This window comes from Artibeus jamaicensis, unplaced genomic scaffold (genome assembly GCF_021234435.1).
Source record: "Artibeus jamaicensis isolate MK-2021 breed Jamaican fruit bat unplaced genomic scaffold, CSHL_Jam_final contig_1998, whole genome shotgun sequence".
Taxonomy (NCBI): Eukaryota; Metazoa; Chordata; class Mammalia; order Chiroptera; family Phyllostomidae; genus Artibeus; species Artibeus jamaicensis.
This window is the reverse complement of record NW_026521407.1, coordinates 9,685,108-9,702,269: the sequence shown is the minus strand read 5'-3', so window position 1 is coordinate 9,702,269 and position 17,162 is coordinate 9,685,108. Positions and strand designations below refer to the sequence as shown.

The window sequence follows — 17,162 nt, the reverse complement described above, 5'->3', positions numbered from 1 at the left end:
ATTATACATTTCCTATCTTCTATAGTTTTTATTATATTTTGATTAAAAATAAGATATTACTCCTTTAAAATAAAAATTATAAGACAACTCAATGGGGGAAATAATAGTCTTTTCAACAAATGGTGCCAGGGCAACTATGTACCCATCCACATGCAGAAGACTGAAACTGGTCCCCTACCCCTACCATACACAAAAATTTACTCAAAATGGCTCATAGAACTAAATGTAAAAGCTAAAATATAAAACTCTTAGGAGAAAACATAGAAGTCAGTCCTTGTGACCTTGAGTTAGACAGCAAAGTTGTAAGTGACAAAAGTAAAATAAATTGGACTAACATAAAAATTTAAAACTTGTGTGCTGTAAATGATACCATCAAGAAAGTGAAAACAACCCACAGAATGGGAGAAAATATTTGCAAATAATGTATCTGATAAAGAACTTATATCCAGAACATATAAAGAACTCCTATAACTCAATAATAAAAGACAACCCAAATGAAAAAATGGTAAAGGATTAAATACAAAACATAAGAAGATGCAAAACATTCAAAAGTCTTTTAAACTTTAATACCCTCTATTATTACATCCTTACTAAGGTAGTAACTAGCCTTACTCAAACACCATATATACAAATTCTGCCTCTTAAAGAAGCCTGTTACTTTTCATTTTCATTTTTATTAAGATTTTTTATTTATTTATTAAAGGAGGGAAAGGGAGGGAGAAAGAGAGGGAGAGAAACATCACTGTGTGGTTGCCTCTCACATGCCCCCAACTGAAGAACTGGCCACAGCCCAGGTATGTGCTCTGGGGAATCGAACCAGTGATCTTTTTGTTCACAGGCTGGCACTCAATCCACTGAGCCACACCAGCCAGGGCTTCAGTTCATATTTTTTTTTAATTAAATATTTAGAGTAAGTATGACACTGGTGTCAAATTCAGAAAAAAATACTCTGTTCATAAAAAATGACGTTCACTCTTTTCCCACTATGAACAAAATGTTAAAACATAGCTTAAACAATAAAAACACAAGGAATATCTTTTCCCATGCAAAATTACCGTGATCCTTACTTTAATAGTTCCACAGATACATTTAATGTTCCTACTGCTTTTCACTATACTAAATTATAAATCTGCATTAAAAAATAAAAATATTTCAATGATGCTATTAAGAACCACATAATTGGGCATTCTCATAATCTTATTCAAGATTCCCTCACCTCACCTTTTTGGAACCCTTTATCCTAAGGGTGAAATTTCTCCTTTCTTTTCCATTCTGAGTCTCTCTATAATTTAGGCTTCATCTTCTAAACTGTCTTAATTATAACAGAGACTGATAGAATTCAATTAAACCCTTTAAACAACTCATTGTTTTGAGGGGACAGTTTTTAAATACAACCAACATATTTAAACATAGCCTAAGGTGATTAAGTCATCTTAAATATTTATTTATTAAAACAAAGCAATTAATGACACATAAAATGACCAATTTATAGAATTAAAAATGAAGAAATGACACATCAAGGACTTTATTAATGTGTGCCACAGAAACATCAGTAAAAATGCACTCTTTTTCTAGAGAAAACATTAGTAACCTTTATCAGAAAGAATATATATTACTAAACATCTTTCATATACAACCTTTTAAATCATTACTATGGAAATTTATCTAGCCTTTTTATTTCAGAAAAATCTGTTGTATCCCAGTAACTTCCAAAATTAAAATGACTGAATTTTCACTTGAGTCGATCAGCACTGAAGATGTTCGCCTCCACATCTTTTCTTTATACTACAGATGATCATCCACTGCAATCAGAAACACCAAACATGGCATGCCAAAACAATCTTTTGACATCCAACTAATTTTAACTAAAGAAACCTGGGTATTACTATAGACAATCCTTGAAAGAGTGTTTTAGTATTTTAAGTGCATTTATCCTGTGAAAGATAAGGTCACAGAGTGCATATTGACAGAGAAACATACTTATCCTTTCATAAATCTTTAGGAAATAAATAGGATTTAAGCATAGTTGAAATGAGAACATTTTAGGTAGCCTTCAGTTCTAAAATCTCCACATAGGTTGGCATCAGGTAGCATTAATGCGAGAAACGATCAGAAAAAAAAGAGAAAGCAAGATTAACTATTTAAAACCACCGTTCTAAAAGCCAAATAAGATATATTAGAGGGCAGAAGAAAAAGCATAAGGCTCTTCTGTTTCTGATTATGTGGCATTCTGTTTAACATTAAGGCAGTTCCATGACTTATAAATTTTTAAAAATCATCTTAATTCTTTTTTAAATGTTTTATTTATTTTTAGATAGATATGAAGAGGAAGAGAAAGGGAGGGAGAGAAACATCAATGTGTGGTTGCCTCTCACGTGCCCCTAACCAGGGACCTGGCCTGCAACCCAGGCATGTGCCCTGACTGGGAATTGAACCAGAGACCCTTTGGTTCACAGGCCGGTGCTCAATCCATTGAGCCACACCAGCCAGGGCTATCACTTATAATTTTCAAATTTTCAGTATCTTTCCACAGATGCAGTGAATACAAAGTCTACAGTGCCCAATATTGTTGAATAAATGACTGAATGAATAACCTTTGGGGTTATTTCTCTACTTTCTTGCAGTTTTACCCTGCTTCATTCAGAGAAGTAAGAGTAAGTCAGACAAGTCCCAGTTGATCTATGTTCTCTCATTTCCATGACTTTGCACATGGTAGGCAGTCTCTTTGTTAGAATGATTTTTAGCTCCCCCCTCCTCTTGACTAATTCCTATTTAGTCTTGCAAACTCAATTTAAGTATCACCTTCCAGAATCTAACAGTCTACACTGGCATACCCCCCCGCACTGTCCCCATAAAATCCTCTGCATCACTGTGTATTGCTTATCAGTAGGTATATAGAGGCAGCAATAACAAGCTTGGAGTCAGACACATCTGAGTTCAAGTAATAATTCTACCACTTACTATATGACCTTAGATGAGTTAACTAATGTTGCTAAACATTAAGTTCTTGATTTTAAAACAGAAAATAACAGTATGTTATTTACTTAGTATATCACCTTATACATAATAGATTTAATAATAACTTTTATTATACTCACATTGTACTGCACTTTCTGGTTAACTTCTGTGACTTTTCCTCTAAACCACACACTTCTTGAGGAAAAGAATAATTATTTTATTTCTCTTTAAGAGCATTTAGCACAGTGCTCGGCTTATGGTAGGGACTTAATGATATTTTGATGACTAAATATTACTCCCATTATAGTTCAATTAATTTGCCACTTGAAATACTTTCTGTAAGGGGGCAAAAAAACAAATAAGTAAAAAAAATAAACTCCATTTACATCAGTTTAAAAAAAAGGATATTGTCTTTATTCATATTGATTTTAGGATTTACTGTTAATTATACATGTTATAAAATACCAAATGACTTAATACCTTCTTTGAACATAACTGATTACATATGCATCAGGAACTGAATACCTATAATTTTTTGCGTGGTATTAACCACAAAATTACTAACCCATATACAAGGCTATCTTTACTTAGATAACCACTTAGAAAAATTAGAGTAAACAGCTTTTTAAAACCAAGGAAATTCTTACATATCGAAACTTAAGTAGGCCTGGCTAGTGTGGTTCAGTGGATTGAGTGTAGGCCTGCGAACCAAAGGATCATAGTTCGATTCCCAGTCAGGGCACATGCCTGGGTTGCAGGCCAGTTCCCAGCAGGGGACCCACAAGAGGCAACCATACATTGATATTTCTCTTCCTCTCTCCTTCCCTTCCCCTCTAAAGATAAATAAATAAAATCTTTTTTTAAAAAAAGAGTTTAATAAAAAGTCTCGAGATAGCTAGTAATGGTGGGGCTGAGGGGGAACTCAGCTCACCATATACTTGACCATACACATTCAAGTGTAGTAAAAATATAAGAATATAGACCAGAAGTATAGTCTTAGAATTTTCAGATTACCTCTGGGAAGAAACAAAAAAGAATGGGTTCAGAGAAGAAAGTGACAATAAAGTCTTCAATTCCATATGAAATTTTTATTTCCTAAAAATTATCCAGAACAATTATGATAATTTGTTGAAAGTGCATGGTGAATATATGAATTTTTTGCTTTATTACTTCACATTTTCTTTTTAAGCATTTTTATTGATTATGCTGTTACATTTTACTCAATTTTTCCCTTTATCCCCCCTCCACCCTGCCCCCTCAACCCTTCAGCATCCCCCCTTTAATTCATGTCCATGAGTTGTACATATAAGATCTTCGAGTCCTGTTTCCTATACCATTTTTTATCTCTCCCTGTCTATTTTATGCCTACTAATTATGCTTCCCGGTCCCTTTTCCCCCCATTCTTCCCTTCCCCCTCCCCACTGAAATCCCTACATGTGATGTTCATTTCTCTGATTCTGTTCCTGTTCTAGTTGTTTGCTTAGTTTTTCTTCATTTTCTTTTCTTTTAGATTCATTTGTTGATCATTGTATGTTGTCATTTTCTCGTTCATATTTTTTATCTTATTTTTTTAAATAAGTCCCTTTAACATTTCATATAACAATGGCTTGGTGATGATGAACTCCTCTAACTTAACCTTATCTAGGAAGCACATTATCTGCCCTTCCATTCTAAATGAAAGCTTTGCTGGATAGAGTGATCTTGGATGTAGGTCCTTGCCTTTCATTACCTGGGAATACTTCTTTCCAGCCCCTTCTCACCTGCAAGGTTTCTTTGGAGAAATCAGCTAATGGCCTCATGGGAACTCCTTTGTAGGTAGGCTAACTGTCTCCTTTTCTCTTGCTGCTTTTAAGATTCTCTCATTATCTTTAATCTTGGGTAGCTTAATGATGATGTGCCTTGGTATGTTCCTCTTGAGGTCCAATTTCTTTGAGACTCTCTGAGCTTCCTAGACTTCCTGGAAGTCTATTTCCTTTGCCATATTGGGGAAGTTTTCCTTCATTGTTTGTTCAAATAAGTTTTCAATTTCTTGCTCTTGTTCTTCTCCTTCTGGCATCCCCATAATTCAGATATTGGAACATTTCAGGCTGTCCCAGGTTTGTAAGTCTCTCTTCACTTTCTTGAGTTCTTGTTTCTTCATTCTGCTTAGATGTTTATTTTTTTCCTTTTATTCCAAATCATTGCTTTGAGTCCTGGTTTCCTTCCTGTCACTGTTGCTTCTCTGAATATTTTGCTTTATTTCATTTTGGGTATCTTTCCTTGTTTTTTTCATTTTTGACCAAGCTCAATCAGATCTGTAGCATTTTGACCACCAGGGCTTTAAATTCTCCATTAGGTAGGTTAGCTATCTCACCACTTAGCTCTCTTTCTGAAGTTTTGCTCTGTCCTTTCATTTGGGCCATATTTCTCTGTCTTCAAGCAAATGATAGGTTGTAATGGAAGGGGCCTTACATATTCACCTGGGCAGGGCAACCCTCCTTGTTATGCTGCTGTGCTGCCTGTGGGGGAGGCGCCAGAGAGGGAACAATGCAGCTCGTCTGCTCAATTCTAATGCACTTTACAATGGACTCTCAGGTGAGACTGGGAGTTTCTCCCACCCTGGCAACCCTGCTGTAGTCCACAGTCAGCTCTGAGTCTCAGTTTCACCTTCAGCCAGCCTGGCCCGCATGGTCTGCTGCCTCACCTCGGTTTTTCTGAGCCGCTGGGCCAGCACAGTCTGCTGCCTTACAATCTAGTTGTTCTGGTTGATTTTTTTAATTCCCTGGTTGTTGGAGTTCCGTGCAGTTTGATTTTCTGGTACTTCTGGTTGTTTACTGATTTTAGATTGGTTGTTATCCTCCTTTTGGTTGTACGAGGAAGCGAAGGGTTCCTACCTATGCCTCTATCTCAGCCTGAACTCTCCCATTATTTTCTAAATGTTTAAATTATTCCATAATATCAATAACCTTTTTATTTATTTATTTTTATTTGTTGATTTGAGACCCTGATTTGTTGTTCTTATTTATGCACTCATTGATTCTTGCATGTGCCCTGACAGGATCAAACCCAAACCCTTAGTATATGGGGATGTTTTCATACCTGCTTAAAGGGTAAACTAGTAAAACCTTATTAGAGGACATTTTAAAACTAATTATCAAAAGTCTTGGAGTTGAGCCTGAACTCTCTCCACTACTGCAACCCCCCCACCCACTGCAGTGGCCCCTCTTGAATAAAGTCTTTCTTATGATCTTTTTTTTTAAAGTCTTAAATAGGCCAATTCTTGTAACATAGTCCCGTCATAAGAAATATACTCTAAGAAAAATCAAAGGTATGCTCAGAGGATGGTCATCATGATATTCTTAGGATAATGAAAAATTGGTGACACCTAAAATGTCCAACAGAATTGTAATTAAATTACTGAGTATTCATTTAAAAATTGCACGAAGGATCCCTGCTCCTCCTGTTTGACACACAGCCATGTCTTCCTGCCCAGTACCAGCCTCAACCCTGAGACACAATGAAGGTTGGAGTGAACAGATTTGGCCATACTGGGTGCCTGGTCACCAGGGCTGCTTTGTACTCAGGCAAAGTGGATGTTGTCACCATCAATGATCCTTTCACTGACCTCAACTACATGAGATCTACATGTTCCAGTATGATTCTACTGGCAAGCTCAAAGGCACAGTCAAGGCTGAGAACAGGAAGCGTGTCATCAACAGAAAGTCCATCTCCATCTTCCAGGAGCAAGATCCTGCTAACATCAAATGGGGTGATGCAGGTGCTGAATATGTTGTGGAGTCCACTGGTGACTTCATCACCATAGAGAAGGCTGGGGCTCACTTGAAGGGTGGAGCCAAAGGGTCATCACCTCTGCCCCTTCTGCAGATGCCCCATGTTTGTCATGGGTATGGACCATGACAAGTATGACAACTCCACAAAGACTGTCAGCAATGCCTCTTGCACCACCAACTGCCTGGCCTCCCTGGCCAAGGTCATTTATGACAACTTTGGCATCAATGGAGGGACTCCCCAGTCCATGTCATCACTGCCACCCATAAGACTGTGGGTGGCCCCTCTGACAAGCTGTGGCATGATAGCCAAGGGGCTGCCAAGAACATCATCGCTGTTTCACTGGCACTTCCAAGGCTGTGGGCAAGATTATCCCTGAGCTGAATGGGAAGCTCACTGTCATGGCCTTCTGTGTCCCCACCCCCAGTGCATCAATTGTGGATCTGACCTGCCACGTGCAGAATGCTGCCAAATACAATGACATCAAGAAGGTGGTGAAACAGGCATCAGAGGGCCCCCTCAAGAGCATCCTGGGCTGTCCTGAGGACCAAGTTGTCTCTAGTGACTTTAACAGTGACACCCACTCTTCCACCTTCAATGCCAGGGCTGGCATTGCCCCCAGTGACCACTTTGTCAAGCTCACTTCTTGGTACAACAATGAATTTGGCTACGGTAACGGGGTGGTGAACTTTATGGTCCACATGGCCTCCAAGGAGTAAGAGGCCCCTGGACTATCAGCCCCAGCAACAGGAAGACAGACCCTCAGCTGCTGGGGAGTCCTTGCCCCAAATCGATCCCCAACACACTGAGAATCTCCTGACCTCGTTTCCATCCTAGACCCCTGAAGAAAGAAGGGGCTTAGGGAGCCCTGCCTTGTCATGCATCATCAATAAAGTTTAGGGCACCCAGCCAAAAAAAGAAAAATTGCAGGAATATAATGGGAGGTCAAGTGTGATGTGTGGGGGTAGATAAAAACAAGATTTGCCATAAATTGATCAAACTGGATGATAAGTACACTATTTTATTTTTTTATATACTTTAAATTTTCCAATATAGCCCTGGCTGGCGTGGCTCAGTGGATTAAGCACCAGCCTGCAAACCAATGGGTCACCAGTTCAATTCCCAATTGGGGCACACACCTGGGTTACAGGCCAGGTCCCCAGTTGGGGGTGCACAGGGGATGACCACACATTGATATTTCTCTTCCTCTTTCTCCCTCCCTTCCCTTCTCTCTAAAAATAAAATATTTTAAAAATAATAAAACAAATTTTCTGATATAAAGTTTTAAAATGTGAGAATATAAAAACTTACTACATTTTTAAAAGTTTAAGATAGTAAGAACAGTATCGTTTTTAGTTCACTTAATCTTTTAGTTCATTCATTGGAACAGCAGTTTCTTAAAATTATTTTATTGTTGTTCAATTACAGTTGTCTGCATTTACCCCACCCCACACACCCCTCCCCTTGGCTTTGTCCATGTGTCCTTTATAGTTGTTCCTGAAAACCTTTCCCCCTTCCCTTCATTATGCTCTCCCACCACCCGTCTTGTTACTGTCAAACTGTTCTTAATTTCAATGTCTGCAATTATATTTTGCTTGCTTGTTTTGTTGATTAGGTTCCACTTAAAGGTGAGATCATATGGTATTTGTCTTTCATCATCTGGCTTATTTCACTCAGCATAATGCTCTCCAGTTCCATCCATGCTGTCGCAAAGGGTAGGAGATCCTTCCTTCTCTCTGCTGCATAGTATTCCATTATGTAAATGTACCATAGTTGTTTGATTCGCTCATTTACTGTTGGGTGCTTAGGTTGCTTCCAGCACTTGGCTATTGCAAATTGTGCTCCTATGAACATCGGGGTGTACAGGTTCTTTTGGATTGGTGTTTCAGGGTTCTTAGGATATAATCCCAGCAGTGGAGTTGCCAGGTCAAAAGGCAGTTCCATTTTTAGTTTTCTGAGGAAATTCCGTACTGTTTTCCATAGTGGCTGCACCAGTCTACATTCCCACCAATAGTGCACTAGGGTTCCCTTTTCACCACATCCTCTCTAACACTTGTTGTTTGTTGATTTGTTTATGATGGCCATTCTCACCAGTATAAAGTGGTATCTCATTGTGGTTTTAATTTGCATCTCTCTGATGACTAGTGATGCTCAGCATCTTTTCATGTATCTCTGGGCCCTCTGTATGTCCTCCTTGGAAGTGTCTGTTCAAGTCTCTTGCCCATTTTAAAAAATATTTTATTTATTTATCTTTAGAGAGGAAGGGAAGGAGAGAGGGAGAGAAACATCAATGTATGGTTGCCTCTCATGCATCCCCTGCTGGGAACTGGCCTGCAACCCAGGCATGTGCCCTGACTGGGAATTGACCACAGTTGTTTGGTTCACAGGCCCACGCTCAATCCACTAAGCTACACCAGCCAGGGCACTTGCCCATTTTTCAATTGGGTTGTTTGTCTTCCTGGAAGAGAGCAGTGTAAATTCTTTATATATTTTGGAGATCAAACCCTTGTCCAAGGTATCATTGGCAAATATGTTTTCCCATATAGTTGGTTCTATTTTCATTTTAACGCTATTTTCTTTAGCCATGCAGAAGCTTTTTAATTTGATGATTTGTTTATTCTTTCCTTTATGTCTCTTGCTCTAGGGGACATTCTGGTGAAAATACTGCTGTGTAGAATGTCTGAGAATTTCCTGCTGATGTTTTCCTCTAGGACTTTTACAGTGTCATGACTTATATTTAAGTCTTTCATCCACCTTGAATTTATTTTTGTGTATGGTATAAGCTGGTGATCGAGTTTCATTTTTTTGTATATAGTTGTCCAGATCTCCCAACACCAATTGTTGAAGAGGCTATTTTTACTCCATTTTATGGTTCTGCCCCCTTTGTTGAATATTAATTGACCATAGAGACCTGGGTTTATTTCTGGTCTCTACTCTGTTCCACTGGTCTATGTGTCTGGAACAGCAAATATTTATTGTGGTGTATATGTGCTTACCATCATTGGCCTAGGCATATGATGGCAAACATGTAGCTAATAACCTAATGCAACTGCCTCCAAACACTTGCTCCAAGCACCCTTTCAATACAGAGTACATAAATATTCACCCATGCATACACACACTGCTCTCACCAGTAATATATTTCAGTAAATCTATTTAGTAATCCACTTTTGCTAATTTCTCATCAGATATTACATCATCTTTTTTTAAAAAAGCTAATGTAACTAAGAATGGGAGAAGTAGAGGCTGTTAATTTTGTTGTCCCTTATGCTTGCTTGCAAATAAACATGTTCAAGCCAAGATTTCTTTGCAGGAATTTTTTAAGTCAATTGTCCATTTAATGAGGGTTAATTTTGTTAAAACCAGGCAATATAATCAATAAAGCCATTCAATCAATGCAGGTAAACTGCAATACTTCTTAATGTTCTGAAAATTGGAGTGAGGGTACCACTGTTAACTCCTCTACACTGTGAAACTTGCATTTTGTCAGGATACCTCATGTATTGTGCTTAACATGAAATCAGTTGTCAGAAAAAACTGCTAATTTCAATCAATATATAAAATATTAATAGTACTTAATTTCATACTTGTATGCACATAAATAGATTTTAATATTTTCTTCCTTTAACTCAAAGGATTATTTTGGGTACACCTCACATTGAGGTCTATTGGTCTAGTAAAAGATACATAAATATTTGTTAGCAAAAAAATAAGAGAAATACGCATTGGGTATTCTGAAGGGGCACATGGAAGAGACACCTAACTCAGGATCGGTATGGGGATGGCGAACAACAAAAGTGATGTTAAACAGGAACTTAAATAATGAATAAGAGATTGGACTGGATGGGTTAAAGGTGGCAGAGCATGGTATTTAGAGCAAAAGAGTATGTTATGAGCAAAGGCACAGAGGTAAGAGTAAGCACAGCACATTCAAATTAATATATTAGTAGTCTAAAATAAATGAAGTATATTTCTAGAGGTGTAGAGGTGAGATGGTGTGGATGGACAGTGATCCAGAGATGAGAATGATGATAAAGCCTTGTTTTATCATCAGTGGGGAGATAGATGAAGGTGTAGAGGATTTGGCCTTGCCCCCAAAAAGGTCTGGCCTTTGTCCCTGGCTCCAGGCAGGTAACCTCTAACCACTAGGAAGTAATAGGAGCATCTTTGTTATTCATAGTGGGGCCCCTTAGGTCATGTGGTATCTCACTTGAGGGGAAGTGAGCAAACTGAAAATTAAGTTCAACTATGTGGGCACTCACTCAAGTCACAGTGAAAACTCTGGATACTCAAGCTCATGTGAGCTGCTTTGGCTGGCAATCTTCAGAGGGTACCACATCCCTTGAATACAGTGGAAGCTTCACATTCGAAACCTCACAGATTGCATCCCATGCATCTCTTCCTTAGGCTGATTCTAATTTGTATATTTTCTCTATAATGACTCTTATCTATTAGTATAACTGCTTTCAGTGAGTTCTGAGTCTACTGAATTACCTAAACTGGAGGTGGTTTTAAGAAACCCCAAACTCTTGGATGGTGTCGGAAGTGAGGGTGGTCATGTACAGACTCTTACCTCTTAATCTGTAGTAAGACCCTAGCCCCTTGGAGTTGAAGTCAGAAGTCTTGGGAAGACTTGGCGGTCTGAAAGACTATGCCTTTAACTTTGCAGTTTGGGTAACTTCAGGTAAACAGTAAAAATGTTTAAGCTGTGGGTAACAATTAGACAAGGTACATAATCTAGATTCTAGAAGGATCACATTGGTTACACTGGGGAGAATATGTCATAGAAGAGTAAGACTAACAAGAGATGAAAATGACAGTGGGACTGGAGAGGGACATATTTATGTGATTTATAATGCAAAATTAACTGAATGGGAGGAGTGACAGGAGGAGAAATCAGGGATGGACCCACCAGAAAGAGAACCAGGTTTTAGTTTTGTTTGGGAGGAGAGAGTTGGAGTACTGAACTCAATTTTGGACAGTTTAGCCCTGGCTGGTGTGGCTCAGGGTTTTGAACAATGGCCTCTAAACCAAAAGGTCACAGGTTTGATCCCTGGTCAGAGCATATGCCAGGGTGGCTGGCCAGATCCCCAGCTGGGGACACATGAGAGGCAACTGATGGATGCGAACAGATCAATGTATCTCTCACACATCAGTGTTCCTCTCCCTCTTTCTTCCTCCCTTCTCCTCTAAAAATAAATAAATAAAATCTTTAAAATTTTTATTTTGTATAGTTTAATTTGAGAATCATTTTAGACATCTAGGTAGAGTTGTTCCATTAGCTGTCAAAACAAGGATTCTTTAGAATCAGGAGCCATCAGCATAACTACAATTACCAAAGTCAAGGGACAGATTGATACTGACTACAGACAAGTCAACCAGACTTGAATGGTCAAGGACCAAACACCAATATTAAAGTAATAGGCAGTGTATCAAAAACTCAGAGAATAAGTGGCAGCCTGAGAGGCAGGAGAAAAACCTGAAAAGTACAGTTCACATTGAATGGTTGGTATTTACTTTCTTCTTTTTCACTAATGTCATTTTCTCCACTTCTTAAAATGAACATTATATGAAAAAAGGTGTAGTTTTAAATGAGTATTATAACTTGCATCTATATATTTTTCAATTTATATATATAAAAGTGAAAAACAGTTTAATGGTTTTCTGACCTATCTCAAAGTCATTAATGATTCACATAGCTCAAATATCTGAATTATTAGTGTCTCTAATCAATGATTTTCTTTCCCAATCCTTTTTTAAAGCACCCACCCTCATTACTACTGTAAACCATCTGGAAATATTTAACTTTGCCAGGCTGTTGAGATCTCTCTCTCCCCCTTGAGAAACCCAACCCAGACAAGTGCATCACTGAGGAAACACTGCTCTAAAAATGTAATGACACGTAGCACTAGAAACAACTTGAGAGTATTTGTTTTTTTAGGATTAAAATAAATAAAATTTATCCTGAGTATAGTTCGGAAATATAAAATACACAGTACTGACCCATATAATAATCTATACAAGTAGCCTCAACATCCACATCTGGTATGAGTTATAATTTTTTAGTTGCAAATTATTTTAAAGATATAAAATATCTCATGACCTCCTTTTCAAGGAGATTTGCTCCCTGATCTTAGAAATCCTAATATTATGTCATTAGAATATATTTAATTATTTTTCTTTCAAAATGTTAAATGTCGTTATCTAGCAGAGGAAGATCTAAGTACACATTTCCCATTCTGATGACTAAACCAAAACCTTTATCCCAAATACTTCTCAAAAAAACTCTTTAAACTTAATTATAACTATATTTTGTCAGTTTAAACCTTGATCCTTTACTTATCTAAGTAACTGCTTATCTCAATCTAGTCCTGAACTTTGAGTTTACCAAAATGAAGAATAATAAATGTATCTGCTGTCTTATTCTAAACTTCTTTTGAGAAGCAAAATGTTGAAAAAAATTTACTATATTCTTTTGAAAGTAAATTTGCAACCAATGTATTCATAAAACACTATTGAGAAGATAAGCACCTTTATTTTTTCTTCAGAGAACCTCAGTCCATTCAGTGCTTACATATTGTGCATTTCTAAAATATTGAGAGAAAAAACACACTAGATTTATGAAACTGACATTACACATAGTGTTAATTTCTTCTTACATTAATGCCAACTATCAACTTGGTGAATATATAGTTCAGGTAACTTCACTTAAGAACTTTAGCACCATTTGACAAGCAGGACAGTTTTTAAAGAATATTAAAAATTCCAAAAAATAAAGAGTGGGTAAGGTAGTTGAGAAAATTTTTTGAAAAACAATCTTCACCTTCCCCAAACAAGCAATTCCAACATATTTCTATTCAGAGTTTAATTTGAGAATTATTTTAGACACCTAGGTAGAGTTGTTCCATTAGCTGTCAAAACAGGGATTCTTTAGAATCAGGAGCCATTAGCATAACTACAATCACCAAAGTCAAGGGACAGTCTGATACTGACTACAGACAAGAGTTATTTTAAAGTACTTCTTAGGAAATTTGAGAACCAAACATTTAAATATGTCAGGGAGAGTTTTGAGGTTCACAAATTATATTGAGAAATGTTAGAATCACTTCTGAATCTGGATCCATAGTTTTCTCATCTGTAAAATAAAGTGCTTGAATAGAAAATTATCTATCCCTACAATGTCTTCCAGTACTGATTCTTGTAACCAAGTGATATGATTTCTTTTTATAAATAAAAACTAAAAGTGTTAAAAGTGTATTTTTTAAACTCTGAGGGGTTTTGCTTTGTTTTGGGTTTATCTGTTAAGAATCCTTGAAGTTTACATAAACAAGCCAGCCATTTTATATATAAGAACAGGCTAACAGCCTTTGCAGAAAACACAGTATAAATGATGAAATCTCTGATTTAAAGTAAAATAGTATTTTCCAACATTACTTTCGCTAATTTTATTTCAAATCCAAACTTTATTCTCAATTACATAGCCATTTCATCATCTGAATACTTTTTCTAGTTTATACATGAATCAAAATTAATCTTGTTGCCCTCTGACATGGAAAAACATCTACTTGCCATCCCCTTTATATACTGTTCATTCTTTTAAAAACCTTGAAAGACAAATGTTTACGGTTGTTCTGAACTAATGACTCTTTTTAATGGACCTTCTCTAATGTTTAAATACGCCTTTTCATTCTATAAAAGCATTTGTAAAGGTAAGGACTGTCAAAATAGAATTAGTCTGATGCTGAGATAAATTCTTCCACTCTAGTAAACAGTTAAATTTGGTTTTATAGTAAAAAGTTTTAAGTGTCTTTAAATAGTGTTAAAAATGACATTTTATAAGCCCTTTTCAATTATAGTTTTCAAACACTAGGAAGACTTTAAAATGTCAATACTGTTTGTCTCTGGGTAGTGGTATTTATTACACGCCATTTTTTTTTCCACTGCCCAAAAAGCAGTATTACTATTTTGGTAATTGCTTATTTCAAAATTAAATTTTATAGTGTGGAACATCAACACATTTCACTTCTTCAGCGGGTATGTTAAATGCTTTTTCCCTATTGATAAACTTCTGCTTTAACAGGGAAAGTATTTGATCAGGTGTCTGTTAGGTTGGGTGAAGAGAAAACATTTACTTTCCTGGCCATTCTCTTAACTTAGGCTTTTAAGGAAATCCAGGAAGTGGGTATGAATTTAATTGCAGTGACTCCTGCAGCAATAAACTTTTGGGGGCCAGCATAACACCTTTCATTACAACTATCAGCAATACGGCAAAAGACTGCCAGGTTTACCAATGTTTCCAGAAGCTTGTTAGTATTCTCTTCTGTCACTATTTCAGAACAATTCCATTTAAAAAGAGATGCAATTGTAAACCGCTTCTATTTCAAGCCCATAAAAACCAGAACTGGGATGAAAGGCAAAGCCTTGACCTTTCTATTTTCGACTTTCATCTGTGTGGCTAAGCCATCTGCTTTCTCTCCCCTACCCCATCTACTTAATGGACTGAAAATACTGCACCTAATGGCAATTTCATTAAACCTGCCTCACTTTTCTACTTTAACAAATTAGGGCTTGATTTTCAGTGGTTTTGTGCCTTAAGGCTCGCTTGTAAAATTTTGCTTACCCCTACCTCCCACTTCCTTCCCACCTCCCTCAATTATGAGTTATCAAATATCTTTAAACCAGGATATTAGGCTCCGGTGTATTAAGCCACCTAAAGAGCTCTTCACTTTGAGCACTAAGCGCCTGGCAGAAAAATCGACTCCAGTCTCTCCTGTGGCTATGGGGCCAGTATCATCACTGTGGTTGCGGTTACACAGGATTCACCTCTCAGCTCAGCCTAGAACCGGATGGCGCGTCTCCGCCGCCAGACAAGAAGCACTCAGACCAGGGGGGAAAAGACCCTTGCAGGAGAAAAGCTCCGGGAGGAAGGGAGCTGGGAACAAGAAAGAGCTCTCAAAACTGGAAGGAAGGATAAAAGGATAAGCCTTCCGAGAAAGAGAAAAGGTTTGTGAAGTGGAGAAAAGAAGTGGGCGGCCGAGGTGCAAGGGAAGAAGGGGCTCGGCCAGGCGGGAGGGAGCGGGGCCCGGGGAGCGGCTCCCGGCCGGGCAGGAGGCACTGGGGCCGAGGCGGGCGTGGGCAGCTCGCCGCCGACCGCCCGCTAGAGTCTGAGCCAGCGGGGGCGATTTCAGCGGCGCCAGGCGGTGTGGGGGGTGAAGAGCGGAGAAAAGAGCAGTTTGAGGGGCCGACGCTGCAGGGACAACCGGCCCACCCCCAGCTGAGCCCCGCTACTTAACTATTTGTAGAGCTGCTGCAGGCACAGGTCCAGGCTCTCGCCCTCCACCTCCTCCAGGGTGATGCGTTCCGACAGCGGCCGCGGGAGCGGGGGCAGCGGCGGCAGCTGGGGCTGCGGCGGCGGCGGCACGGCCGACTGCCCCGGGGCTGCCTCAGCCTCGTCCTCCTCGCCCTCCGCCGCTGCCGCCGCCTCCTCCTCCACCTCCTCTTCCACAGCCTCCTCCTCGGGCTCGGGGTCTTGGTCCTGCTCTTGCTCCTCCTCCTCCTCCTCCGTCGTGGCTACCGTGGCCGCCTCCTCCTCCCCAGGCTCTTCGACCAAAGAACCCTCGGCTGCCTCAGCCGCTATCAGTTCGGGCTCAGGCTCCGACTCGGGTTCGGGTTCGGGTTCGGGCTCGGGTTCGGGTTCCGGCTCCGGCTCGCCGCCGCCGCAGGGTCCACGAAACTCACCCAGGAATAGCTCCAGGAAGCGCCGGTAAGTTTTCTCTTCAGGGATGCAGCCCGCCATCGCTGCTCAAGCCCCGGGGCCGACCGGGAAGTAGCCACGGGGAAGCCCAGGAAGGGGAGGGGGCTACTCTGGAGCCTCGGGCTCCCACGAGGGCGGTAAACCACCGCACCGCCACGAGAGATCAGCACTAGGTTGCCTGGAGAGGGCTCCCGCAGACGTGCGCGCCGCCGAGTGCGGACGTGCGCGGCCCGGGGGCGGGGGCGGAGTGCGCCTCCTTGGATCTGGAGGGAAAGTTAGTGGCGGGAGCGCGCTCAGGGTCCCGCGGAGGCCCACCCTCTAGCCCTACAGAGAGCTCAGCCGATGCTGCCTAGAGACTGTCGCCATGGTAACGGGCTCCAATTAAGAATTTCAGGGTCCCTCCCCTCGAATTCCCGGAGTCGGAGTCGAAAGGACACTTGAGTCGCCTGCTCTCCACCTCTGAATGTTTTTATTGTATGGATACCCTAGCTTCAAGTGGATGAGGTGAACTAAGACAATTCCAAGTCTAAATGTTCGTTCCCACTTTGATTGGACCTATCTCAGTTTTCTTTATCTGTTTCTGCCTTGCCTTAGGGTCTTTATCTGTTGCTACAGTGTGAAAGATGCTACACCTTTGTTGATGACATTCCTTTAATAAGTATTTTGGGGCGGTGGAGAGCAT

General features: G+C 39.6%; 1 protein-coding gene and 1 pseudogene across 1 annotated transcript in view; one reads left to right on the top strand and one right to left on the bottom strand.

Annotated features, from left to right (window-relative positions):
• Window positions 1-16,653, bottom strand: part of PPM1E (protein phosphatase, Mg2+/Mn2+ dependent 1E) — a 115,227-nt gene extending 98,574 nt beyond the window's left edge. Inside the window, exon 1 of the mRNA XM_037163574.2 lies at window positions 16,020-16,653. Coding sequence (XP_037019469.2) covers window positions 16,020-16,522 — 503 coding nt within the window. The 5' untranslated portion in view covers window positions 16,523-16,653. The remainder of the gene's footprint in view (window positions 1-16,019) is intronic.
• LOC128626193 (glyceraldehyde-3-phosphate dehydrogenase-like) lies at window positions 6,455-7,445 on the top strand (annotated as a pseudogene).
• Window positions 16,654-17,162: the final 509 nt, after the last annotated feature.